Source organism: Miscanthus floridulus, chromosome 13 (genome assembly GCF_019320115.1).
Source record: "Miscanthus floridulus cultivar M001 chromosome 13, ASM1932011v1, whole genome shotgun sequence".
Taxonomy (NCBI): domain Eukaryota; kingdom Viridiplantae; phylum Streptophyta; class Magnoliopsida; order Poales; family Poaceae; genus Miscanthus; species Miscanthus floridulus.
This window is the reverse complement of record NC_089592.1, coordinates 11,050,974-11,077,527: the sequence shown is the minus strand read 5'-3', so window position 1 is coordinate 11,077,527 and position 26,554 is coordinate 11,050,974. Positions and strand designations below refer to the sequence as shown.

At 44.2% G+C, this 26,554-nt stretch overlaps 2 protein-coding genes across 5 annotated transcripts; one reads left to right on the top strand and one right to left on the bottom strand.

Annotated features, from left to right (window-relative positions):
• Positions 1–1,064: 1,064 nt before the first annotated feature.
• On the bottom strand, positions 1,065–1,577 carry LOC136499445 (uncharacterized). The gene has a single exon (XM_066495098.1). The coding sequence runs from the start codon at positions 1,575–1,577 to the stop codon at positions 1,065–1,067; it is 513 nt and encodes a 170-aa protein (XP_066351195.1).
• A 6,032-nt stretch (positions 1,578–7,609) lies between these two features.
• LOC136501275 (protein LOL4-like) lies at positions 7,610–10,102 on the top strand. Of its 4 annotated transcripts, none has more exons than XM_066496774.1 (7): positions 7,611–7,776; positions 8,396–8,509; positions 8,672–8,785; positions 8,900–9,012; positions 9,116–9,154; positions 9,604–9,666; positions 9,789–10,102. In XM_066496774.1, exons 2-7 carry the CDS (start codon positions 8,398–8,400, stop codon positions 9,828–9,830), a joined length of 483 nt encoding a protein of 160 aa, XP_066352871.1. In that variant the 5' UTR covers positions 7,611–7,776; positions 8,396–8,397; the 3' UTR covers positions 9,831–10,102. The 4 variants fall into 4 exon arrangements, with proteins under 4 accessions (XP_066352873.1, XP_066352871.1, XP_066352874.1 ...); XM_066496775.1 differs by having other exon boundaries at positions 7,612–7,776; positions 8,903–9,012; XM_066496776.1 differs by lacking the exon at positions 9,116–9,154 and having other exon boundaries at positions 7,610–7,776.
• Positions 10,103–26,554: the final 16,452 nt, after the last annotated feature.

Here is a 26,554-nt window from a genome sequence, read left to right as displayed (position 1 = left end):
AACACAATCGTATAAAAACATGTTTAGATGCTCTTATATCCTTTTCTTTTTGTAAAGTAAAAGTTTAACTTGATTAAATTATATGGCATTGTTTATAAATAAAATATGAGTAGTTTCAACTCGAGTTTTAAATTAAGTTATGTTTTGACTAATCTGCTCTTAATAATTTTTACATGGTTTTAGTCAATTAAAATAAATGAAGCATGTAGGCTTTTTTTCTTTTTATAATATATATAAAACTCTCGATAGTCGTTTCTTTTTAACGATAGTTCTGTTATCGGCGTTTCTTGTGATCTTGTGACCATAGAATTAGCTCTCTTTTAGTACGTTATTTTATCTTGAGTGGTGTATTGTTCTTAGTTGCTTTTATTTGTTGCTTGTATGTTTGTCTATCTGTAGTGCTTGCTATGAGTAGAACGAGAATCGCTTGTGAGCGCTGAAGATCAGAAGCTGATGATGACCAGAAGCAAACTGAGACTCACTTCCTTGAAAAGAGGAAGACTAGTTATGTAGGCAGTTACCGTGAAAGAAATGTATCTTTATCGGTTGCTCGACCAAAGCCGGTCAATAAGGCAGATCCGAATGCCACAATACCGGCTGTTCAATTTTAGAAAGGCCCATCTCCTGATTGTCTCAAATCGAATAAAACTCTTTAGCAATTGGTCTGACAGAACGGATGGTAAGGTGGGGGACCCATACCTTTATTCTATTCCCGTGCTTAGAGCGAGTGAATGAAAAGCTACGCCTGCTGCTTGTGTTGATTGAAAAGAAACCTGTCGGGAGACAGATCGATGTAGGCGCTCGTCCACTGTTGGCGGTGCTACACCATAGATTTGTACCTAGGAGCAAGAACCGTGGCTTCAAGATCAGCTAAGGGTTAATGGGGTTTCTGATACCTTCTATTATTCGTTGAAGCAGGTTCTTTGACTCGGTAGGCACAGCTAGAAGTCACACGAGGTACGCCGGATGAAAGTTTCCTTCTTTCCATGATGGATCTGTGGCCACGAAGCCACTAATTGCCGAGCAACGTTTGAGTCATTTTTGTTTTTTAACTCGACTACTCTTTATTGAATAGACGAAACAAGTTCTGCCTGCAACCTAGTCAGACAGAGGCTTACATCGAAGCAAAGTTCAGTGATACTAGAGCTAAGAGCATAGCGTGCACACACATGTGCCGCTCTGTTTGCTTCTCTGCGAACAAAAAGAAATTCAAAACCCTGGAACACGGAGCATAACTGCTTCATTTCTTGCACAATCTGGAACACAGCTGACCGTTGTTCCTTCTCCTCCTGCCATGCTGAAACCACTGTCTGGCAGTCAGTCTCCACACACACCTTCTGCATCCCCGCTTGATGTGCCCATTCAATCGAATCCCAGCAGGCCAGTAGCTCTATGACGAATGGATCCTGAATATTAGCATACTGCTTGCACTTGGCTCGAATGAACTGGCCTTGATCATCTCTAACAATCATTCCAGCGCCAGCCCTCCCATTCACAAAGTCGACTGCACCATCAGTATTTACTTTAATCCAAAAGTGACGGTTTCCATCTCGGTACTTCTGTCGGTACCACCACATTTGACAATGTAGGTACTTCCAATGCCTTCAACAGCTCCTCGACCAGTTCGACAGATTTCTGTGGTTGATACTGAACTTCCCCATGGTGATAGCTATTCCTGCTCTCCCCCAAATTGTCCACATAATTGAGATCGCCACTGCAGCATCCCTCTTGCTGACCACCTTGTGATCAAGGATATCTTCCATCCATGTTGCAGGGTGTAAATTCGGCACTTTCAGGCCAAAGTGATCCTTTGCCATACTCCAAAACATTCTTGCATGGTCACATTCCACCAGAGCATGGAACAGGGTCTCCATCTCATGACCGCACAACGGGCAATTACTAGTCTCCTTCATGTGACGTCTTCTCATCTCCCCGCAGCTCGGTAGCCAATTTTTCCCTCCACCAAAAGATACGGATTTTTGGCATTACCTGTAGGCGCCATAATGCTTTCCAGGAAGCCTCTTTACCATCAGCATTACTTGCTAGATGATCATCAGAATTCTTTTGCTCCGACAGTTTCCGGTAGGCTGACCTGACTGAAAACAAGCCATGCCGATCCCAAGCCCAAGCCCAAATATCACTATGTTGTCGACGGGGTCGGGGCATGCTCAAGATCGCTTCTGCATCCGGCACCAGAAACTACTACCCTCAAGAACAGAAAGAATGGAGTGAGTGATGCCCTGGCAGGGTATCAGGAACGGATCATAGCTTCCTTGCCAGAGAGTCAAGTTAAGACTATTCTTGGGAATTCCGACCTGGCTCGCTCAATACAAGCTGACTAAGAGGTTGAATAAGCTGGCCTCGGGCATAGTTTACTAGGTCGGTCGTCCTTGGGCAAAAAAGACCAGGCTTGGAGTAAGAGTGATAAGTACCTGCACCTGTATAAGTCAAGTAATAAGTGGCAAGCTAAGCAGTAGTAGTAGTTCCTGTCATTCAATAATCAATCTATACACCAGACTCTATTGCTTGGTTTGATGGATACCCGGCCTAACTCATGGACATGTTTTTTCATACGTTTGGAAACGAGCTTTGAAGGAAGAATTCACATCCGTTTCATCCACTAGGTAGGCTTATTTTACTAGTCAAGCAAGTATCAGACAACTGCGAGCGAAAGCAAGAGATGTTTCTCGAGCTACAGATGTGATTGGTTGGCCATGCTCCTCTCCTACTAATAGAATAGGGAAATAAGAATCATCAGCTGGGACTTTGACAACGTTGTATGGATAGGCTGGGACAACGTAAGGATTAGCTTATTTTTCTGGCTCGCTCCGAGCTTAGTTTGGTTATATAGGACCAGTTTATCTGCCTGCTTTAGGTTCGAAAGTCCAATTCGTCTTCTTCACTAAACGCTTTACTCTCAAGATGAATAAACTCGTTCCCTTGCTTGTCCGAGACCTGATTCGATAGTGGTGTACGGCAGATTTCATTACTGTTGCTAATAAGTCAGTAGAATAAGTATGCCGAGCTGCGGGCGCCAATTCCCTTATAAGGAAGCCTCTCTTTTTAGACTAGTCAACCTATGCACGCCTTTTCCAATATGCTAGAGCAGGCGATTGTTCAAGGGTAAGTTACTTCCTCCTTTATGCAGATGAAATACTTGCTTAAGCGTGAGGCTTAGCAAAAGTGCTTTGACACAGTAGGAAAGGTCAGTACTTATCTTTGAAGAAAGACCTAGGCCTTATGATCGATCCTATGGTAAGATGTTTTCCCTTACTTAATTAATAAGCAGCCATAGTCCGTGACTAGGGGTAAAGCCCCAAATGTTGGGCTAATTATAGAAGGTTTGAGGGACGGTACCTATAAATTCTGCCCAATGTATCGCACGTGAATCCCTAAACCTAAGAGAAGCCTGGTGAGTTTCGACCAATAACTCAGCCAGCGGATAAGGATCGACTGGTACTGGAAGCCATGACCACTTTGTTGAATGAGGTGAGCCTATCTTTCTGGATCTACATCACACGGCTTCAGAAGGGGTCGAGGGGGGAGAACTTTATTCCTCGCAGTACCCGAGTGGCCCGATATGAAATGCTTAGTTCAGTGCGATGTCGTGAAATGCTTTGATAGCATCATACCTTGCTTATCTTCCTTTAAAATCACTACCAGGCATGAAAGAAAACTTCGGTTCCTAGCAAGCAGTAGCATTAGGCAAGTAACAAGACTCGGGATGAGCTCCTTAGCCTTTTACACTTCTCATCGAGGATGCCCGTAAGGAAGAGAAGGCCGCATCGTTGGGCGCCAGCTTTTCTTTTGGAAAAATTCCTTGATATACCGCATCCACCGGTAATGGACCTACTCACCTTGCTCAAAGATTGAAGTTTGAACTTGGAAGTGCTCTTTTGGAAAACACTTTGGAACGAGGTCTCATAGATCAATGAACGAGATCTCATAGATCAACGTAGGCTTCGCACCCATCCCTTCTCAAGGGATGCTCCTCCCCCGAAAGCCACGGTGAGGAGGGAATACCACCAGCAATGATGATCGTCTTCCTATTCCTATTTCTATTGCTATTACCAATTCAAAAGAGCCGCTAAAACTGCAATGAGCTGGGTATGTTTATAGTGATTGATTTTGTTCAACAACCGGAACGAGGTAAAGGTTAATCCCTTGACCGAGTGAAGGCGAGCTCGGATTCTGAGATTGACGGGGTTGTGAAAGGAATAAAAGGCAGAAGATCTGATCGGTGAGGTAGTTGTCTCTACTCTTCTCTTTTAGCTGTCTCCCCTGTCGGGGGAGGTACGAGGGGGAACAGTGACGAAACAGTAGGTTAACCCTCATTTCTTTTTTCATGTATTCTTCAATCCCCGAAGGGCGAGCTCGGATCCAGAGATGGAAGCAGTTATGAAATGAAAACAAGGACAAGAAGACAAGAAAAAGAATAAGATAGGTGAGGCAGTTGTGTTGAGGCTGTTGTTTGTTGTGTTGAGGCAGTTGTTTCTAGATTGTTTGATAGTATGGTATTGGTATAGTGTCTGGTGTCGTGGGTTAATCAATCTGGAACGATAGTGGAGGCGAGCCCGGATCCAGAGAGGGATTCTGAGGTAAAGTAGCTAAAATAAGGAAAGCAAGGAGAGCGCACTCCTCTTCCGTGTTGCAGTGCATTACTTGTGATGGTGTTAGTGCATCCAATACACCTGAAGAATCCTCCCTTAGCGGTCCCTTCTATTGAATACCAAAAACAAAAGGTATTTGCATCAACATTTCCCTTTCCTGCACAATCCAATCTATTGCCATTGCCAAAGCTAGTCGAGGAAGAATAGAAGAGTTACAGCAAGTGTTAAGGCAAGTATAGCATGGGATCATCCTTGTTGTCCTATTCACATTAATTATATTTTAATTATATTGCATGTGTCTACCTTGACTACCACTAAAGATTTACTAGTACTTTGTTACCCTGTACCTTGATTCCTACGGGTTTATGCATTTGGATAGTATAATGCTAGCACTCAATTAAAGACCATGATCTTGTAACTTGACTAATGGTATATGCAATAAACACTAAAAGATGTTTTTAGCAACAAAGAACAAGGCGGATAGAGCATAGTTTTTGCGATGCTCTAGATTCCTCTTCTTAAGGACTTATCTGTAAGTGGTCACCGGGACTTACAGTACAACTATGAGGACCTTTTCTAGCTTTAGTCAAGTATGAGGATATTTTCTAGCTTATTAGTGGTTATCGTAAGAACGCAAGAGGGGCTTGACGACTCAGGTATAGGACAACCTATGTTCCTATGTGTATAGTCGTGAAGAAATTCAAAAAGGGGTTTCCTATATCTGCTTACCAATTGAAAACTTAGCGGCCCTAACTTTTTAGACGAACCTTTGAAAGGCTTCATAGTGAACCCTGCCGACCTTTCTTGGTAGTGAGTCAAGAGGTTGATCACCTAGGACGAAAGGGTAAATCACGGCTCATGGGTAAAGATGTACAACCTCTGCAGAGTGTTAAAAACTGATATATCAGCCGTGCTCGCGGTCACGAGCGGCCTTAGAACTCTTACGGAATAAATGATCATTAATGGTTAATTGTTTATGCTATTCATTATTCATGTTTACCTTATCATGTGTTTATATGGGATTACGATAAATTTGATACTACTCAATTACTTAAAATTATGACTCACTAAAAGCTAATCGAAGTACGCCAATGTCATCCTTTTGAGCCTCATGAACCCCTTGTTATATTTGCTGAGTACGACATGTGCTCACCCTTGCTATTTTCCCACACCCCCAGACTGTAGTAGAGTTGCTCAGAAGATTGATGAGGACACACAGGAGTTTCTAGAAGACTATAGAAGTACTAGGCATGTATTACACCCAGTCAGCCATCCCTGTGAAGGATGGAGCCTAAAGATCGCCTATAGTTCCGCGATAATCCAATGTAAGTATTGAATATGAGTATATTTCGTTATATAATAAAGCATTGTCTCTTGATACTATTGTAATTTATCGCCATATGTGTGATTTGATTTTCTGGGCATACATATAGTTAGTACTCAGTTTTGTCTTTAAAATTGGGTGTGACAGAAGACCATACAAAGTTTAAAATCTGTTTGGAATCTACAGGAATTAATTTTCTAAGAATCATACACGAATTTCACATAAATCAGTTCAATTTCATTGAAAAATGTTGGAATAGAGAAAAAAAAATCCCATGTTCTAAACCCAGAGTACTTAAACATTATCTAGGTACACGAACGTGAGGGTAGTACTCCCTCTATCCACGAAAGAATGCAATTCTTAGTTTTCAAGAATATATCAATTTGAATTTTGACTAAATTTATATAAAAAATATACTAACATTTACTCCCTCCGTTCAGGAAATAATGCAATTCTAGCAAGCGTCATATTTTATAATCTTAAGTTTGACTAATTATAGATAAAAAAAAGTATTAATATTTATGATATCAAATAAATGCCATTAGATTAATTATGAAATGTATTTTCATAATAAATTAATTTGGAGTCATAAATGCGAATAGTATTCACTAAAAACCTGGTCAAACATGGACTACTTTTGCCGGCACGCAACCCGTAGTTACATTCTTTCCTGGACAGAGTGGGTATGATACAAAATAAGTACCATTAGATTAGTTATAGAATATATTTTTATTGTTAAGAGCCATAAATGCTAATATTAATTACTACTATAAACTTGGTCAAATATAAGTTAGTTTGATAGGCATGGTTTTATAATTACATTCTTTTGTTTTTTTAGAAAAAAAAAACAGGAGGGGTTTGTATCCGTACAGCATAATTAAAATAAATAAACAGTAGTACAAGTTTACAGTTGAATTAGAGAATTGTATTTTTTTGAAGACAGAGGTAGCAGTATAATAATAGAATTGTATTCTTTTGAAGACAGAGTTAGCAGTTTAAATAAGCTAGGCGTGAAGGCGGAATTGAAATAAAGCCATCCATTCCAAGCCGACGTGTAAAGCCATCCATTCCAAGCCGAGGCACCGCCTTGACAAGTCAGAACCGAATCCGCCCCGCCCCCCTCCCAGAATTAACAATTCCATATCCAAAAACAAGTTTTTGTTCTTCGGGAAACCAGAAGAAGCCCGATGGAGCAAGCGGAATTATTGGCGCCAAGGGGGAAGATTCGATGGAAGGAGGAGGAGAGGTCGGGGAAGAGAGCTCGGCAGCTGAACCTACGCTCGCTGGCGTGGGCAGGGAATTAGGCTATCATCCTGTTCGCTTCGTTTATAAGTGATATTTTTTCAGTCAACAATTAATATTTTTCTCTCATAACAAATCAGCGAATAGTATTTTCAGCCATGGCTTTTCGACCAAGCCAACAGCGCATATATCCGAAAGACATCCATTCATCCATCCCACGCACACGCACACGCATCGCCCATCCATCCACTCAGCATCATCTCCCCCGGCGCCGACGTCGGTTTCTTTCCGGGATTCCTCCATGGCCAGGCCAGGCCAGCGAATAATAATCTATCCCCCATCCCATTCGCCCCGCCCCAGAGATGAGAGAATCCACCTCGGCTGGCCGGCCGGCCATCCCCCGCCCGCCCTTAAATATGATCCCAACCCCCCGTCTCTTGCCACCGTGGAGCTCCACAACCCAAACCCCCTCTCTCCAACATCATCTCCTCCAGCTTCTCTCTCTCTCTCTCTCTCTCTCTCCCCTCCAGCTAGCTTAGCTGCAGTTCAAAGGCGCACGTACGTGCGTTGTTCGGAATATAGCTTGGGGTTCTTGCCTTGGTAAATCTTCATTCTTGCCCTATGGCTTGCATGCTTGGGTTTCAGGGTTTAGCAGATTCCTTTCTTTCTCCTTCTTGCGCGGCAGCTAGCTTATTACCATGGTGCGCAAGCTCTGAGTTTCTCATCTCATCTATAGCTGCGATGCGACACCCTGCGCATTGCCTACGTACCATGCTTTAGAAGTTCACAGATCGATCTCAGGCCAGGATGATGCACAGCACAGCTAGCCAGCTAGCACCTGTACATGTTGTGCATGTCGAATTTTGCCCGCCGCAAAATGTGACCAGAGCTGTCCAAGTTCATGGCGTCATCCTTTCCATTAAGGAAAACATGGTCGTAAATGCAGTAGAATATAGCAGATAGCTCACCGTTCCATTGGCGTGCTCACTCTGCTGACAGCTGCGTATATATACATGCTCTGGTTCATCCTCCTTTTCCTTTTTCTTGAGTTCAAGGGATGATGGATGCATTATACACGACAGCCACGTAGCCTGTTTTGTAATACGTGCAAAGCCACGTTCGCGAAAAAAAAACTGTCAGATCAAAGTGTTGCATGATTGCATCCTCTTGCAGCTGAGCTGGGATTTGGAATTCTAACCGCACCAATTTCCAATTGCAGGCATGCATAGCCAGTTGGTCTGCAGCGGCTGCAAGCGCCTTCTTCAGTACCGCAGGGGAGCCACCGGCGTCTGCTGCCCAACCTGCAACACTTTCACCACCGCTAACCCATCAGGTACACACATATATGCATGCATAAAGCATAAAGCATAAAGCCTTTTTCCTTGTCTGAAACAGCTTATTGTTATTCGTAAACAGAGTCGACATGGTGCTACAGTCTAAAGATGCAATTGCCTGTTCAGTTTTCTCAGCGAAATCTCTGCTTTGTTTCCTGTAGGACCGGAGATGTCTGAACTCGTGTGTGGCGGCTGCTTCACCATGCTGGTGCACTCCCGCAGCGCCACCAACATACGCTGCCCTCACTGTGGCAGGCTCAACTCCACAAGATCAGGTGAAACCTCATGTCCAATTCCCTTTAGTCTGCCTGCAACAAACAGGCTACAACTGCATTCTCATGCAAGTTTCATCCTCCAGCTGACACAAGTTTCCTGATCCTAAACTGAAGCAGGAAACCAAATGGGGCACCTGTCATGCGGGCAATGCCAGACAACTCTGGCATACCCACCGGGAGCGACGACAGTCGGGTGCCCAACATGCCGCAACATCAATCCAGTCAGGGTATGTATGTTTACTGCCGAACTGAATCCGTTTTTCTCATCATCGTTGCATGTGTCGTCAATGAAAGACAACTCATATTCCGTTTACAAACTACTTCCTACAGAACAACAACGCCGGTGGCTCTACACGGCCAGCGCCATCGGTGAGTCCTTGTGTTTTGCCTAGTCTCAACAGTCAGTACAGTTCCACACATACATAGAACACCAAAGCTATTAGGAGGCAGTACTATTGGTGTCCAAAGTAATTCTATGGGATGGGACCATTAAGCAGTTGATGACCACAGCACAACCACCCTTTTGTTGCATCAATTGTGGGGTTGTCCTTCATAAAAATCACAACTTTGGTAGGTTCAGGTTGCTCCATGGTTTCATGGGAATCAGTTCCTCGAGTAGGCAACTACCAATGATTAGCACATTCCGCACGCGTCCCGCCGACATTTTTCGCTTCAAAATCCTCTTGGACCATCTAGTATTGCGATGAAAGCGCTGGTCCATTGGGTTGAAGCAAACCGTCTGAATCCAGACTGATGTCAAATGTTCGTCGATAATGAAAGAGGCTTTATTCGCTCAACTTTCATGCTCCTACTTGCAGGATGCTCGGCCCCAGACGGTTCTGGTGGAGAATCCTAAGACGCTGGATGAAAAGGGCAAACTGGTGAGCTTATCTCAAACACTATATGACCATAGTTCGTTGGTTTTCCCTCGTTGTCAAGTCACCAAGTGAACTATGAACAATCAATCAGACTTGACTGTTTTGTTTCTTCTGATATGTTCCAGGTGAGCAATGTCGCCGTTGGTGTCACCTCATGGAAAAGATGACCAAGAACTCCTTCCGGTAATCGTCCCAGGGGTTGTCTATAGACTAAACCCTTCGTGGACATGTATAACTACTATTATCAACATCGTCAACAACAGCTAATGTGAAATCAAGTGTGTTTTGAAGCTTGATGTTATATATATAAGAAAAAGAAGTAACTGTTGAGCAGCAAAAGATCTGAAAAATGTAAATACGCTAGCCAGCCATGTGCGCTAGCCTGCTGTGTACTTTGAGCCAAAAAGGAATGGAAAGGAGCGAAGCAAGCATTGTGTCCTGGAATTTTATTCTTGCCCTACCAATGTTAGACACGATGAGACAACTACTTTGTGTTTGTGGAGAAAGGATAGTGATAGCCACAGGGGGTGTGCCTGCCTGCTTCCTTTTTAAAGAGAATTCCTTGTGAGCCATTAAAAAAGATCGTAATTTTTTTGTAAGCCACTGGAAAAGTTCAGCGGACTTCAGCGCCACTGCTCCAACTTTTTTTTGCCCTCCATGCCTCAGATTGGGCTCTAACGGTGTCAAACTGCAGGTGTGAAAAGTCGAAAATACCCTTAAGTCTAAATATGTCATTAATTTTTTTAGCATCTTAACGACTTCAAATGGAAAAACTCAAAACTAGAAAGTTGTAGATCTCGTCGAGATCTATAATTTTCATATAAAAATTATCTTCTTTTAATACCACAAAAAAGATATGATTTTTCTAAGATATATTAATCATATCAAATCATATCTTTTTTTGCAGAATTAAATGAAGATAATTTTTATATGAAAATTATAGATCTCAACGAGATCTACAACTTTCGTTTTGAGTTTTTAAATTTGAAGTCATTAAGCTGCTAAAAAAAATTAATGACATATTTAGACTTAAGGGTATTTTTGACTTTTCACACCTGTAGTTTGATACCGTTAGAGCCCAATCTGATGGCAGTGGCATGGAGGGCAAAAAAAAGTTAGAGCAGTGGCGCTGAAGTCCGCTGAACTTTTCCAGTGGCTCACAGGGGATTGCGGTCTTTTTTTAATGGCTCACATGCAATTCCCCTTCCTTTTACCGTGCACAGAAAAGTGGCACTCCTAATTCGAGCGTTCCTCATGATAAGATTTGACCAGCTGAAGATTCTGCAGCCTAAACTCTCTAGAGAGTTTTTGCAGAAACTGCGTCGGTCGTTTTCAGTTTTTTCTTTTTCACAGTGCTGAACTGAAGTGCTGATCTGGATGTGATTATCCAGAAGGCAAACGAACAAAAAGAAAAAGCAGGCCTCTTTCAATGGATGTCTGTGTAAAAAGATGGCTGTTTGTGCCTTTGTGCAGCACAGTTTTTCAGTTCATGCGAGATCCATTTTGCACTTTTGCAGTGATGGGGATGTAAGCAGTAAAACCAGATTGCAAGTTCAGATAACCGGAAGATATCATGACCGAATTCGCAGCACAGTTTTCAGTTCATGCGAAATCCATTGGGTTGAGAACAAGGGGACAGGCAAAGGCAAGCTCACCTGAATTCACCTCCGCGGCCTGGGCGACGGTGGCCTGACTGACTGCTTCTGCGTCAGCGTCACCTACCAAGCCGGCACCTGACTGAGGTGTGCTATGCACACGGAGCCGCTGCGGTGGTGGGGCAGCCGAGACTGGGGACTACACCGATCGAGGGCCGTGCAGTGCGTTGGTGTTCCTCGCCATGGCGCGCGCGCCGTCCCCATGGAGCTTGGAACGCCATGTGACCGTGCTGGCCGGTACCGAGCTCGTCCAGCGGCGCGGCCTCGGACTCGCCACGGAGCTCCACCATGAACGCCGCCGCCGCGCACGCGCGCGCCTGAGGACGCGCTGCCGCAGATCGCGCTTCGTGGCGCGCGCGCCCGGTGCCCCACTGCTGCGCGCTCGGAGGATGTATGACCATGGGTTTGCGCGCATGCTCGGGATTCATCAGCTACTCCTTGTCACTCGTCACATGGCAGCGCCGCCGCGTCGCCGGCCCGTTCACGTGACGGGTGGGCACTCCGCGTTCCGGCTGTCAGCGAAGAGCCGCCGGCGCCGGCCCGGGTGCACGTCGCGCAGCGCAAAGCAAGAACAAGGGGAGCCCATTTGCACAAGGGCTGGGCTGTGGTAGCGATTCTCGTCCACGAGACCACAGCCCGTCTTTGGAATGGGCTGGGTCTCTATCACGACTGCATGGCTAGACCCCAGTAATATAGTTTTCTTTTTCTTAAAAAACAACCGAAGGGCTAGCGCCCGGATATCCGGACAAGACGGCGCGTCCGAATGCAGCTCCCGGGCCCACCACTCAAGTCTGTATCCCCCGCATCCGAACGTTGCACCGCTCCCCCATGCCCATCCCTACGCCCCAGCAGCCCATCCCGCACCCGCGCCCATTCCTAGGCCTGACGTGGGTCCCGTCACCTGCACTGCCTACGGATGCGCGCAGAGAAGGCGTCTGCTGGCCACAGGTGTCCGCACGGTGACCCACGATGGCGCCCAGCTGTCCGTCACCCACCGGCGTAATTGAAAACATGTGCTCTCCCAGATCTACTTTTGAAATATTAAGATGAAACACTTGCAACATACGTCTGAAAACAGATGAAACACTTGAAATATACGCTTAAAACATGCATGTATAGCCATAGCAACATCGATATCCACTTTTGCAATATTCAGATAAAACACTTGTAACATAAGTGTCGGGTTCATAAACCCAGGGTCCCTCAGGGATCGGCTTCCACGCCAAAGCTCGGCCCGAGCTAATAGCACTCAACTCATGGGCCGGCCCAAGACTCTAAAACAAAAGGCCGAAAGGGCGGTCCAGTCACCCACCGGGAGGTCTGGCCAAAGAGGAACAGCGCCGTCTCGTTGACTACTTCGGCCCACCTCTCCGATCGGATCGCTCACTTCGGACTCTAGTCGCCTCGGACGGCCTCTCTGATCGGAAGGCCTGGCCCAAGCACTACTTCCGACTCCGACCCCACATCTACGACCGGGGGTTCGCGGAAACCTTGCTCACCGCTCTTCTCCGACCGACGTACTCAGAGCCGACTAGAGCCATCCGACCGGGGACGCCCGCTCGATAGGGACCAGGAGACGTGCGGAGAAAAGCAAGGCAAGGCTCACAAGTCAAAACTACTGTACCAGGGACCATACCCTACACGGAACAGTACTCCGTAACCACCCTGACACGAACAGTATTGTAGGCGTCGATATTTCCCTCTACAGTGTTGTGGGCGCCATTGACTCCCATACATAAGGCCCCCCACATGTCCCTGGGCATCGACAGTGTTGTGAGCGCCGAAATTACCGTACCGAGTAAACATGGTGAAAACCCCTCACATGCCTCTGGGCATCAACAGTATAGCAGACATCGATATTTGTCATACCCGAACAAGATGACGTAACCTCCCACATGCATCTGACATTCTACAGTGACATCAACAGTATTGTGGGTGCCTACCATTATCCTGCACCTGTCGGCGTGGGCAACAAGGCTTAGAAGCATTCATACTCTCTCCCTCTCACTTGTAAGGCCATCCCCTTCATCTATAAAAGGGGATGTGCTCTCTCCCAATAGACCAAGTTAACCCAAGTTGATTCAAACTCAGTCCCTTCAGATTCATTAGATCGATCAAGTTTACTAGCTCATAACCACAGAACCGCCAGGTTCGGATCTTAAGCACATGCTTGAACACTTAGCTCATAGCGGAGCTCCTGTCGCTCTCGGCCCTTCCAACTAGAGCCAACCGGACCTCTCGTACACCCCATCTTTCTCCTTCTCGTTTGTAACCCCACTGCAGACTTCGAGCACCTAGGCTCAAGAATAAAGTCACCAACCGATTTAAGCTGGATGTAGAGCACGTTGCCTGAACTAGTATAAACCCTATGTCATTGAGTGCTAGGCCACCTCCGATCACAACGTACGGCAAAACTACAAATATTCACTAGTTGGTCACTTTCTGTACCGACAGTTGGCGCCGTCTATGGGGAAGACGTACGTTCAACACTTTCTGGTCGTCAGATGGCCCACTTTTCCGCCACCCTCGCTGTGGAGGGCTCGGGCGATACGATTCACTTTGGCTCGCTGGAGTTTTCCGCACTCTCACCTGTTGGAATGTGGGTTCCACCTGTCTTTGAGTCATCCTAGGCCTTCCTCTTTGGAAGTCTAGACTTCATCGTCGATCGGCTTGGCGTACTACACCTCCGTGAGGAGGCTCACGTCCCGACACCCGTTGGAGGGGCGCCCTCCATCAACTCCGGGACGCACGACTTCGACTATGCGGCATCTGCGCTTCATTCCGAGCAAAGTCTCTGCTCAAACCCCGTTGTAAGTAATGTACATGCTGTTATTTACTTACTTTTCTCTATCATCCACTGATTACCTGGAGGAACCCCGTTGTCCTCGACATGACCACCATACGACCGGTTCCCCTATGGCCTCACGTCTTCTATAGACGCATACGCCTAGGGGCTCCGAAGGATGCTAGCGCCGCCCCCTCTCGCATCCGAATTCGTGGGAATGGTGGACTATGCTCCCACCTGTTTCCTCGACCTCATGGATGATGATGGCGAGAGTGATGGCTCCAGCATCGGTGACATGGCGCCTAGCCACCGTTCATCCCGGGAGTGCGCCATGGCGGACGCTCCGGGACACCCACCGGCGGAAGCAGAGTCCTCATGGACTCACACCTCATCGGACTCTAATGTGGAGACCCTCGAGCTCACACGGGACCACGACGAGGCACTGCGACAAACAGTGGCTGCATCAGCCACCGACTACGCCAGCGCGCTCGGCGCACTACACTGTGCCCTATGTGCATAGACCGGCGAGCGGCGCCTGAGGTCGCGCCTAATAGGGGACCGATCCCCCACAATTTGCTCATGCCAGTCAGAACATCGCCGCCGCAGCAATGCTTCTGCGTGGCCTATCTGAGCCGAACGGCCCTCATGAATAGGCGATCCACCGAAACCTCCGGGCACTAGTGGAGACCGCCGCCGTGCAACAAGCGGAGAGCTCCGTATCGCGATTCCAACTCACAACCTCACTCCCCACCAGGGAAATGGGGATGCAGCAGATGGCTCGCTCCACCCGATCACCACGATGGCAGCCGAGTGCGGCACAGGAGGCCGCATTGGCACCTCGCCTTGACTTGACGACCGCCCTATACTGACCGCCTATTTACGTGCGGCTCAGGCCAAACCAAGACACATGCAGTAGCGCCCGGAGTCCTAGCCCTGATGGCCTAGGACCGCGGACCTATGTCCAAAACCTCTAGCGAGTGCCGCTCCCATCGTGCTCCAACGAAGGCCAGGGCAGAGGAAAGGCCAAGCACCAGGATCAGGACGAGGGCCCCTCCACGTAGAGGGGAAAAGGAACAGAAAGGACTGCCACCGACCACCCAACTCCGCGTTGGACGCCACGGCTAATCATGTGGGCATGCAACCCCAGCAGGACCCTCCATGTAACAGAACCGACCAAATTATAAGAACATAAGTACAAAAACAATCACCGAAGTGATCAAATTCCTGTACTTAAGCTCCCATAATCCCGGTAGTCTGGAATTCACGAAGGATTTCAACCAACTCTCGACATACAAACCAAGACCATAGTGATTCAACACAACACATCATTCGTTACAATATTTCATAGGTAGCATTCAGATTACATCCATTAGAGTTCAAATAAAATATTACAAACCAAGTTCAAATTTGCGGAAGCAACATAGTTTAGTACATAACTTCATAGTTTTAAATACATTGCAAGATCTTAGTCATGTCCCACAAAAGCATCTTCAGTTATGAGAACTAGGAGCGACCATGCCCAATGGTCTAGTCTTCATCCCCAGCCAGGAGAAGGCAATACTTGCAGCAACCAAAGTAGAACTGGTCATCTGCAACAGGTGGGAGATAAACCCTGAGTACGAGAAGGTACTCAGCTAGACTTACCTATCAAAACTAGAAATAAAAGACACCAAGGGTCATGCAAGGCTTATGAGGTGGGCTAGCTGGACACAGTTTCATAAAAGAGCTTATGAATTTAGTAACCAATTTAAACTTCGCATCAAGTTTATCATCATTTACTTGTCCACTAGATTTGCACCTATACTAGAGCACTCACTTATTAGGAGCAAACAATATTAACCATAGCAGGTATAATAAGGCTATCATCATCATATCATCATTTCCGAACCATTATGTTATTTAGTGTATCTACTTTGGAGATAAGCCCGTCAAGTTCTCACTAACCGGGAGAGACGGCGACTCGAATTGAATTACAACTCAGCTAAGGGGGTATTCCTAACTCTCATCCTAGCATACTTTGCAAGGGTAGCCGTGGGTCACATTTGGGACAACTCAGGAACCAAATTCACGGGTTCGATCAGCGCCAGCACTCTCAGGGATTACCCTTCTGCCAGGACAATCAGGACTTTTAAATCACCTGCCCTTGGACTCATGCCTACGGCTCCCTTCCAAGGCATACTTTATACTTATCGACTCCCAGCCTGAGGTGAGCTACTCAGCTTCGTGGTCGGTCTTCGGACATGGCCAACTAAGAGAGAGGCATGCGTTCAACATGAACAGGAAAGGCTTCAAGATTCAGTCCTTAAGCGACATAGATGGAGTCACTACACACCGGCAAGCCTCCGCCCGGTCTTCATTTCAGATTAATATAGGTTCTTTTCCATGATAGCAAATATAGCCAACCGTGCCAAATGTATATTCCTATATCTCGCAGGTGACAGGAAATCACCTGACTTCTACCGCGTTTAAGCAGGGCTAAGCACTACACGAACCTGAGCTACATAGGATTCAGGGTATCAATATCTAGATAAGGATTGGATAACCAATGCAGCAAGTGTTTGCATCCAACACCTAACTTAATGCAACAATATATATGTAATAATAATATTTTAATTGCATTTAGGAAATTAGGAGGCTTAATGTGGCAGAACCTCCTAAGTTATAGGGCCCACATGCACCTTTCACTGTCCGATGACCTTTGACATCTATGCATATGTTTCCATGAACTTAAAAAGACTGTCGGGTGTCCTCGAGGAACCCTGAATCATCCATGATTTCTGAGCAGGATCACGTTACAGAGTCATTGCAGTATTACAACATTTATTCAAATATCAAAACCAGAGTAAAAACAGCGGAAGTCTTAAGGTAACATAGTTTACAAACTAGTTGTTTCAAACCTTACAAACTAAGTTCGATAATTATTACAAACCATAGTAGTAGTGGAGTGGCATAATTAACATATACTTAACACGCAAAATAAACATCCTGCCCAAGGATCACACATTTACTTCTCATCGTCAGATCGAACGATAGTCATGCAGCACGATCCAAAACAGATCTGCTCATGAGGCTCACCTGCAACAAGGGTCAATGAACCCTGAGTACAAAAGTACTCAACAAGACTTATCTGAAATATTAACTGATAAACTCAGTAATGTAGGCTCAGGGATTCAAGGTATAGCTATAACAATGATCAAAGTTCTTTTGCGTAAAAGCTCTTTTAATAAAATTCTTTATATAGAAGACTTCTTTAAGAATTATATACAAAACTAACATGATCCGCACTGAGATCATGAAACTTCATATCCAACACTTTCACAAGCCTTATTCAAGTTCCAGTTATTAATACTACGATGATGAATAGTGAGTTGAGTCTCCATAACCGAGGAGCAACGACGATTCGAACCGATTAAACCTAGCTGGGGATTCCAGACCACACGACATATGCAGGTCCCCGACCTACATATACCAACCTACCCTCGGATCCTCTAAAATAAGAACGGGTCCGCGCCACCCGAGAACACAGTACTCCACCATTCCAGCCCATGGCCACGTGGGTACACGCTATTACCGCCATCTCTTCACTCCCAGTGCGCTGAGTAGCCATTCTCGTAATAGAATTGCCAAGTTCACGCTTACCGGAGTATGTGGTTAGTACTACAAATTCTCACCTCATGCAATTCAACAACGGACGTGCCTTAATCGACATAGGCGGAAAGAACCCGCTCACAAGACCTCCATGTCTTGTGGCTCACACACACCGAGTCCGCCCGGTCTAGATTTATTACTCCACATTCCCATATCACATGCTAACATAGTTAACCAATGTTCTGTTTAAAACTTGCAGGTAACAGGTAGTCATCCGACTTTCATCGTTCTACGCATAGCTAAGCAAAACTAGGCATATACGAGTTTAAAACTGGTAATATGGTAAATATGGAATAACAAGGGTGGTAATGCACCAATTAGGCTTTTACTTAACTCCTAATCACTTAATGTAGTAACGGAAAGCAAAAGCGAAATTAATTTATAAAACACAAGGTAGAGTTGTATGCATCCGGGGCTTGCCTTCGTTGACGGAAAAGTCCGATTCCTGCGACGTTACACAAGGATTCGATCCGACCTCAACAGGCGGATTAACCTCCTCAACAGCTTGATTAACTACCACGTTTTCACCTTCGTTCACTACACATAATAACAATGCCTTGTTTAACATGATGCGGAATACGAAACATGATGCTCGATGATGGATGCAAAATTAACAATTTGAGTACAACTTTCCTTCGCGGTACAGTTGCAAGTCAAACAACTAAATCTTTTTATAACACATACATCAATTGCCAAGGATCATCATCAACTAATGACCCAAGGTCATCACTCAATCCAAAATTTCAAACAAAACCTAAATCATTAAAGGTTACTATTTGCTTTTATGAATTAATTATTTAATTCAAAATTATGAAATAATTCAACTTATTCTAATTGAGCTCAAAATTTTAGTACATGTTCATTACATGATAAGTAAGTGGCAAAACAAATTTCATAATTTTTGGACAATTAAATAAGCCTAGAAAATTATGGAAAACCATTTATTAATAAATTAAGCAATTTTTATCACATTCAAAAAGTACTGAAAAACATTATTTCATATTTTTCTTAAATACTATACATCACAGAGAAGTCACACAAAACTTTTCATAATTTTTGGAGCTTTAAATAAATCTACACAAAAATAACAAAAACAGACACTATTCATTCAAATCTGAAAATAGAAAAATCCATTTGAACGCTGAGTCACTGACAACCCGACCCCACCTGTCATCCCTAACCTCGCGCGCTGACCACGACGGCGACGGCGCTGACCAGCGATTTCTCACCGACGGTGAGTCCAACGGTGACTGCAAGAGTACTAACATGATCACTACGTCACAGCGCATCGATCTATGGCACTAACGCGACCAATTACGGTCCGAACCGAGTACTACGCCGACCATGGCGGACGCGGTGGCACGACAGCGTTACGCTAGCAGCTACAGGCCAGTAGAGCTCAAACAAGGGATCCAGGAAGCACCAGTGGCTCACCCCGAACACGTTGAAGCAAGGAGCGATGTCAGAGAAGCAACGGAGAGGCATGACGACAATCACGGTGATCACGGCGGAGCAAAACGTCGTCGGCGATGGTGTACCGGCGACTGCAGTGGTCAAAATGAGCAACCAGCTATGGATTAAGTACTACAGCATCAAGACGAAATAGAATCAGCCAAAACCAGGGACAGAGATGCACCATGGAGCTCTGGCCGCGGCGAATCGTGCTCGGCGGAGGAATTGCCGGCCGCGAGGAAGAAGGGCGTGCACCGTGAGTTTTCGGTGAAGACAAGCCACAAGGACTGGTTTGCTGGACGCGCAAGGAACTAGCGGAGCTGGAACACGCTTTGCTGCGATGGCGTGGGCGCTGGTTCGACGGCAAAAGCTCGACGGAGCTGCGATGGCTGTGACTGGAAAACAGAGGAAAGGGGCGGGGGCAAACGGCGATGGCTCTGGTTATAAAGGATGGCCAGGAAGCTCAAGGAAGCGACGCAGGAGACGTTTCCATGCCAGCGCAAAGTCGAGGATGTCCACACGCGCGCCTGGAAGCGAACCGAAGGTCGCCGGCGGTGTAGCTACGGCGGTGAACACTGTTCAGAGTATTTACAAGTTTGCCATTTGCCAAAATTCACAAATTACTCCCAAATTTTCATAACAACTCAAAAATCTCCAAAAATAAAAGTTGTTCAAAATCAAAAGTTCTACAACTTTGCTTTTATAACCATCTCCTAATTCGGTCTAGATTTTGAAATGAACTTTTGAATTTGAATCGAGAAATTTAACGAATTACGCCTTTTTGAATTACTCGAAATTTTTCTAAACAACTTGAAAAACTCCAAAGATAAACTTTGCTTAACTTGCCAAGCTCTACACTTTTACTTTTGGGCCCAACCCCAAAATATGCTTAGATTTTGAAATGGATTTTCAGGGTAGGATTTAAATGTTGAAAAGCGGGGTTTTCTCGAAAAATTCAAAACCCAGACAAACTTTGAACTTGAGTCAAACAATACAATTCAACACTCATTACACAAATGTAAACTTGTTTTAGTAAATGTACATCAAAGTTTTCACCAAATGCCAAATGCTTTGCAATGCATATGATGACATGTCAGATTTTAATATTTAAACACCCAAGGTGTTACAATCCTTCCCCCTAAAAGAAATCTCGCCCCGAGATTCAAAGCCATAGGGTAAGTAATGGAAAAGGAAATGTGTCACAAGAACACATACAAACTCTGTCCATAAAACAGCTGAGGTCCCTTTTACAAAATACAACCTAGCTCAACTAATATTACTCTATTCTATATTGACGCTAGAAATTCTGGAAACTTTTCTAACAAGTAATCTTCTGATTCCCAAGTAGCTTCCTCTTCTGAATGTTGATTCCATTATATTTTATAGAACTTGATTGTCCGTCTTCGAGTAACACGATCTTTTTGATCCAACACTGGGATAGGATATTCAGAATAAGTTAAATCCGGTTCTAGTTCTACTCCTTCAACTTCAACATTTTGTTCTGGCACTCGGAGACACTTCTTCAATTGAGAAACATATAACACATCATGCACAACTGCAAGATGTTCAGGTAATTTCAAACAATATGCCACTTTTCCATACCTCTCCAAAATTTGATATGGTCCAATATATTGGGGTGCTAACTTTCCTTTAACACCAAAACGGGTAACTCCCTTCATTGGTGACACTTTCAGATACACAAAATCTCCTTTGGTAAATACCAATGGTCTCCGTCTTCTATCCGCATAACTCTTTTGTCGGGATTGAGCTATCTTCAAATTACTCTGTATTTGCCTAACCTTGTCTTCTGTTTCTTTTACAAGGTCAACTCCAAAGAATCTTCTTTCTCCAGGCTCAGACCAACTCAATGATGTCCTGCATCTACGACCATAGAGTGCTTCAAATGGAGCCATTCTAATGCTTTCCTGATAACTATTGTTGTATGAGAACTCAGCCAAAGGTAAGCATTCATCCCACTTATTGGAATAGTTAAGGACACAACACCTTAACATATCTTCAAGTACTTGATTAACTCTTTCAGTCTGTCCATCAGTCTGCGGATGATAAGCTGTACTATACAAAAGTTTGGTACCTAATGAAGAATGCAATTGTTTCCAAAAGTTGGAGACAAACTGTGTACCCCTATCCGACACAATAGTCTTGGGTACACCATGGAGACTCATGATTCTTGCTAAATACATCTTGGCATATTGGATCATAGGATATATTGTCTTGACTAGAAGAAAATGTGCTGACTTAGTGAGTCGATCTACAATAACCCATACTGAGTCAAATCCCTTTGATGTCTTGGGTAGACCAACAATAAAGTCCATACTTATGTCCTCCCACTTCCAAGATGGAATAGGTAATGGTTGTAACTCACCAGCAGACCTCAAATGTATAGCTTTCACCTTTTGACAAGTATCACACTTTGCTATGTATCTAGCAATCTCTATTTTCATTTTAGTCCACCAGAATCTTTGCTTCAAGTCATGGTACATCTTGTTACTTCCCGGATGGATTGATAACCTAGTAGTATGTGCCTCATCTAGAATTGATTGCCGCAACTCAGGAACTTTTGGTACCACCAGGCGATCCTTGAACCATAACACATCTTCATCATCTATGCTAAAGCATTCCGCCTTTCCATTCTTGACTCTTTCCTTGATATGGGCTATACCCTTGTTTTCCTTCTGAGCAGCAATAACTTGATCTCGAATAGTGGCTTCAACAATTATGTTGGTCAAACTTCCTTGTTGAATTACTTCTACATTCAACTTTTCCTATTTCTTGACATAAATTCAAACTCATTGTTCTCACTGTTAGACAATTGCAATAACTTTTGCGACTGAGGGCATCTGCAACTACATTTGCTTTACCAGGGTGATAATGTACTTCCAAATCATAATCCTTAATTAGTTCTAACCATCTTCTTTGTCGCATGTTTAACTCTGACTGAGTGAAGATATACTTTAAGCTTTTGTGGTCTGTATACATATGACACGTATTACCAAGCAGGTAATGCCGCCAAATCTTCAGAGCATGAACTACAGCTGCTAACTCCAAATCATGAGTCGGATAGTGTTCTTCATGTTGCTTAAGTTATCTAGATGCATAGGCAATGACTCGGCCTTCTTGCATCAACACACACCCAATACCAATACCTGAAGCATCACAATAAACATCAAACGGCTTCTCGATGTCAGGTTGGGCTAACACTGGTGCAGTAGTCAACAGTCTCTTCAAAGTCTGGAAAGCCTCCTCATAATCTGATGACCAGACAAACTTAACTTGGTTCTTCAACAATTCAGTTATGGACTTTGATATTTTTGAGAAATCTGGAATAAACCGACGGTAATACCCCGCCAATCCCAGAAAACTCTGAACTTGATGAACTGTGGCTGGCGATTTCCAATCAAGCACATCTTTCACTTTGCTAGGATCAACTGCAACTCCTTCGGCTGACAAGACATGTCTAAGAAATTGCACTTCCTTAAGCCAAAAATCACACTTGCTGAACTTGGCATATAGTTGATGTTCTCTTAAGCGGGTCAGAACAATTCTGAGATGTTCCGCATGTTCTTTCTTATTCTTGGAATATACTAAAATGTCATCAATAAACACCACTATAAACTTGTCTAGCTCAGGCATGAATACTGAGTTCATTAGATACATGAAATGAGCTGGAGCATTTGTCAAACCAAAAGACATTACCAAGTATTCATATAATCCATATCTTGTGGTAAATGACGTTTTGGGAATATCTTCAGGCTTTATCTTGATTTGGTGATATCCTGATCTCAAATCTATCTTGGAGAAAACTTTGGCTCCGGCCAATTGATCAAAAAGCAGATCTATCTGAGGTAATGGATACTTATTCTTGATGGTCACTTCATTCAATGGATGATAGTCGACACATAACCTTAGGGTCTCATCTTTCTTTTTCACAAAAATTGACGGACATCCCTAAGGTGAGGAACTAGGTTGGATAAACCCTTTCTCAATCAATTCTTGTAACTGAGTCTTCAACTCGGCCAATTCCTTAGGTGGCATCCTATAAGCTCTCTGAGAAATCGGAGCTGTTCCAGGTTGTAACTCTATATTGAACTGTACCTCCCTATCGGGTGGTAAACCGGGTAAATCTTCAGGAAACACATCCGGAAATTCACACACTACCGGAATATCTCTAATCTCTTTGACAGCAGTTGCACAAATCTTGCCCACTGATCTTCTTAGGATTGGAAGTTGGATGAGAAGTTGAGAATTACTATCAGGCAAACTCACTCTTAATGTCCTATTCAAAGCATCTATAACAGCCTTATGCTGATACATCCAATTCATTCCCAAGATTACATCTATATCCTGATCCTTAAGGATAATCATGGTAGTGGGAAAAATATGCCCACCCAGGTTTACGGGTACCTGGTATACCATTTCCTTAGTACACAGACGTCCCCCGGGCGACTGTATAAAGAAACTTTCCTTTGTTGCCCCAATTGAAATTTCATGCTTCACGACAAATGTTCTATTGATGAATGAATGCGATGCGCCAGAATCAAAAAGTATAACTGCAGGGTGATTGGCAATAGGAAACATACCCATCATCACTGGCTCCCCTTCCGGAATTTCTCCAGCTTGAATATAGAACACCCGTCCTGTCTTCCTCTCATCTTTGCCCTTCTGAGCATTCTGATTGGGGTTCTTGTTTGGTGCCTGACCCTGTGGTTGATTAGCAGGGGCCTTCTGATAATTTTGATTAATCTGCCTAGGATATGGACATTCCCTAGAGAAATGACCAGTCCTTCCACAATTGTAGCACTGGATAGTTGTGACCCTGGGATGTTGGAGCATTGCCACCAGGAGCATTGGTTGACTGTGAACTCGGATATGTTATAGCAGGATGGACATTTGACTGTTTCCCAGCTTGGAACTGCGGCGGACGATAAGGAGGACGATTATGATGTACTGGATGATAAATCACCCTCTGCCTCTTCTGATTTCCCCCAAAAGATCTAGACGGCACACTCTTTTTCTTTTTGAGCTCCTTATGCTGCCGATACTTTGACTCTGAAGCAATTGCAATATTTACGGCCTCATGGTAAGTAACATTGGTGCAAGTGGTCATCATAGTCTGCAACTTGGTATTCAGGCCTCTCATAAACCACCTCTTCTTCTTGGCATCAGTATTGACATGTTCGGATGCATATTGGGACAGATGATTAAATCTTCCCACATACTGCATCACGGTTTGATCTCCTTGTTTCAAAGCAAGGAATTCATCTAGCTTCATAGCCATCACTCCTTCAGGGATATAATGGGCTCTGAAGGCTGTACGGAACTCAGCCCAAGTTATTGGAATGCCAGCTGGTTGCATAGCCACTAAGTTTGCCCACCAAGCACTTGCTGCTCCTCTAAGTTGCTGGGCGGCAAACGTAGGTTTCTGATACTCCTATGCATGGAATAAGGTCAAATTTCTGCTCCATGGTTCGAAGCCAGTCATCAGCCTCCAATGGTTCATCTGCCTTGGTGAACACCGGGGGTCTTGTGTCTGTGAAATCAACATATGTAGCCTCCTGTCGGTTATGGTGGCGTCCACGATTTCCGTACATCTGATTCTGATTACTCTGAGCCATCTCATGAAGCAAACGAGAATTCTCAGCCGTCACATTGACAAGTGCGGTTATAGCATCAGCTAAATTTGTTGGAACTGGTGGCGGATCTAGAATACCGTCCTCATCTTGTGAAGTTCCCGGAATAAACGAACCCCGCGTACGACGCATCTGCTCATAACAAACCAAACTTTATTCACATGTCTTTATTGAATTGTACCAAAGCTTACTCTAGACACATTACATAGAGTTTACTAATGTACAAACAAACCCACGAGTACGAAAACAGAACTACATAACTTAACTAGAGCTATTATTATACAACTCTACTCTTTTCCTCAATTTCCTTCAATCTTCAGGCTCGGTATCCATTCCGGAATTATTACCGCCTTCATCATCACTTTCATCGATCATTACCAATTCTTCAGGATCTTCTTCTTCTTCCTCTCCCGATTCATCATCATCGGCAAGGATGACACCGGGGTCCATGGCATCAGCTTGAGGCTCATGATTCGGATTTAGTAGATTGCTAAGCCTATGAACTTCCTCATGTAGATACGTATTATGTTCTTCTAAATCTTCTACATAGAATTCTAGCTCATGAGCTCTAGCTCTAGCTACATTTTCCCTGTGCCAAGCTTCATTTCTTCCTTCCACCGTACGAACTAACATACTTTCGCAGTTCCTATGCGCGGTGGTGAGCTGCCTCAATTGACCCTGTAATTCTCCTATTTGTATAATATCCAAAGCCCTATCTCTAGTAGATTGTGCTAACTCCATAGAAACCCTCAGTATCTCTGCCTGGGGATCAGGCCTAGTACTGCTACTGCTAGCACCATCATTTCTAGGGGCAAGTTGGTGACGAGGAACTCCTTTGGGTCCGGTGGACTTATGGGGCGTCATCTTGGCACGAGCCATACTGTAGGAAACCAATTTAATCCAAGTAAGACCATTTGATCAAAGTCTAAAGAGCAGCTATGATGGATTACATTACTCAAACTAGACTCACTACTCAACTCTAGACTAAGAGGTGAAGGAAGTAACGAGTGAATTATTCATGATGCATGAATCGTTCTTATGAACAAAAACATCAAGGTTTATAATGCACATAAACAACATTTATTTTTATATAGGGCATAGTAAGATTACTACTCCACCACACAAAACCTTTTTAATCAAATATGGAATGGTGAGAAAGAAATAAGATAAGTCAGAAGCAATTTAGGACCAAATTATCAAGTTAGATTTAGTCATCCCAAATCATTTTGAAGTTTTTGTAAAACAATACAACAAAAACCTTGTAACGATGGCTCTGATACCATTCTGTGGCAGAACCTCCTAAGTTATAGGGCCCACATGCACCTGTCACTGTCCGACGACCTTTGACATCTATGCATATGTTTCCATGAACTTAAAAAGACTATCGGGTGTCCTCGGGGAACCCGAATCATCCACGATTTCCGAGCAGGATCACGTTACAGAGTCATTGCAGTATTACAACATTTATTCAAATATCAAAACCAGAGTAAAAACAGCGGAAGTCTTACGGTAACATAGTTTACAAACTAGTTGTTTCAAACCTTACAAACTAAGTTCAATAATTATTACAAACCATAGTAGTAGTGGAGTGGCATAATTAACATATACTTAACACACAAAATAAACATCCTGCCCAAGGATCACACATTTACTTCTCATCGTCAGAATCGAACGATAGTCATGCAGCACAATCCAAAACAGAT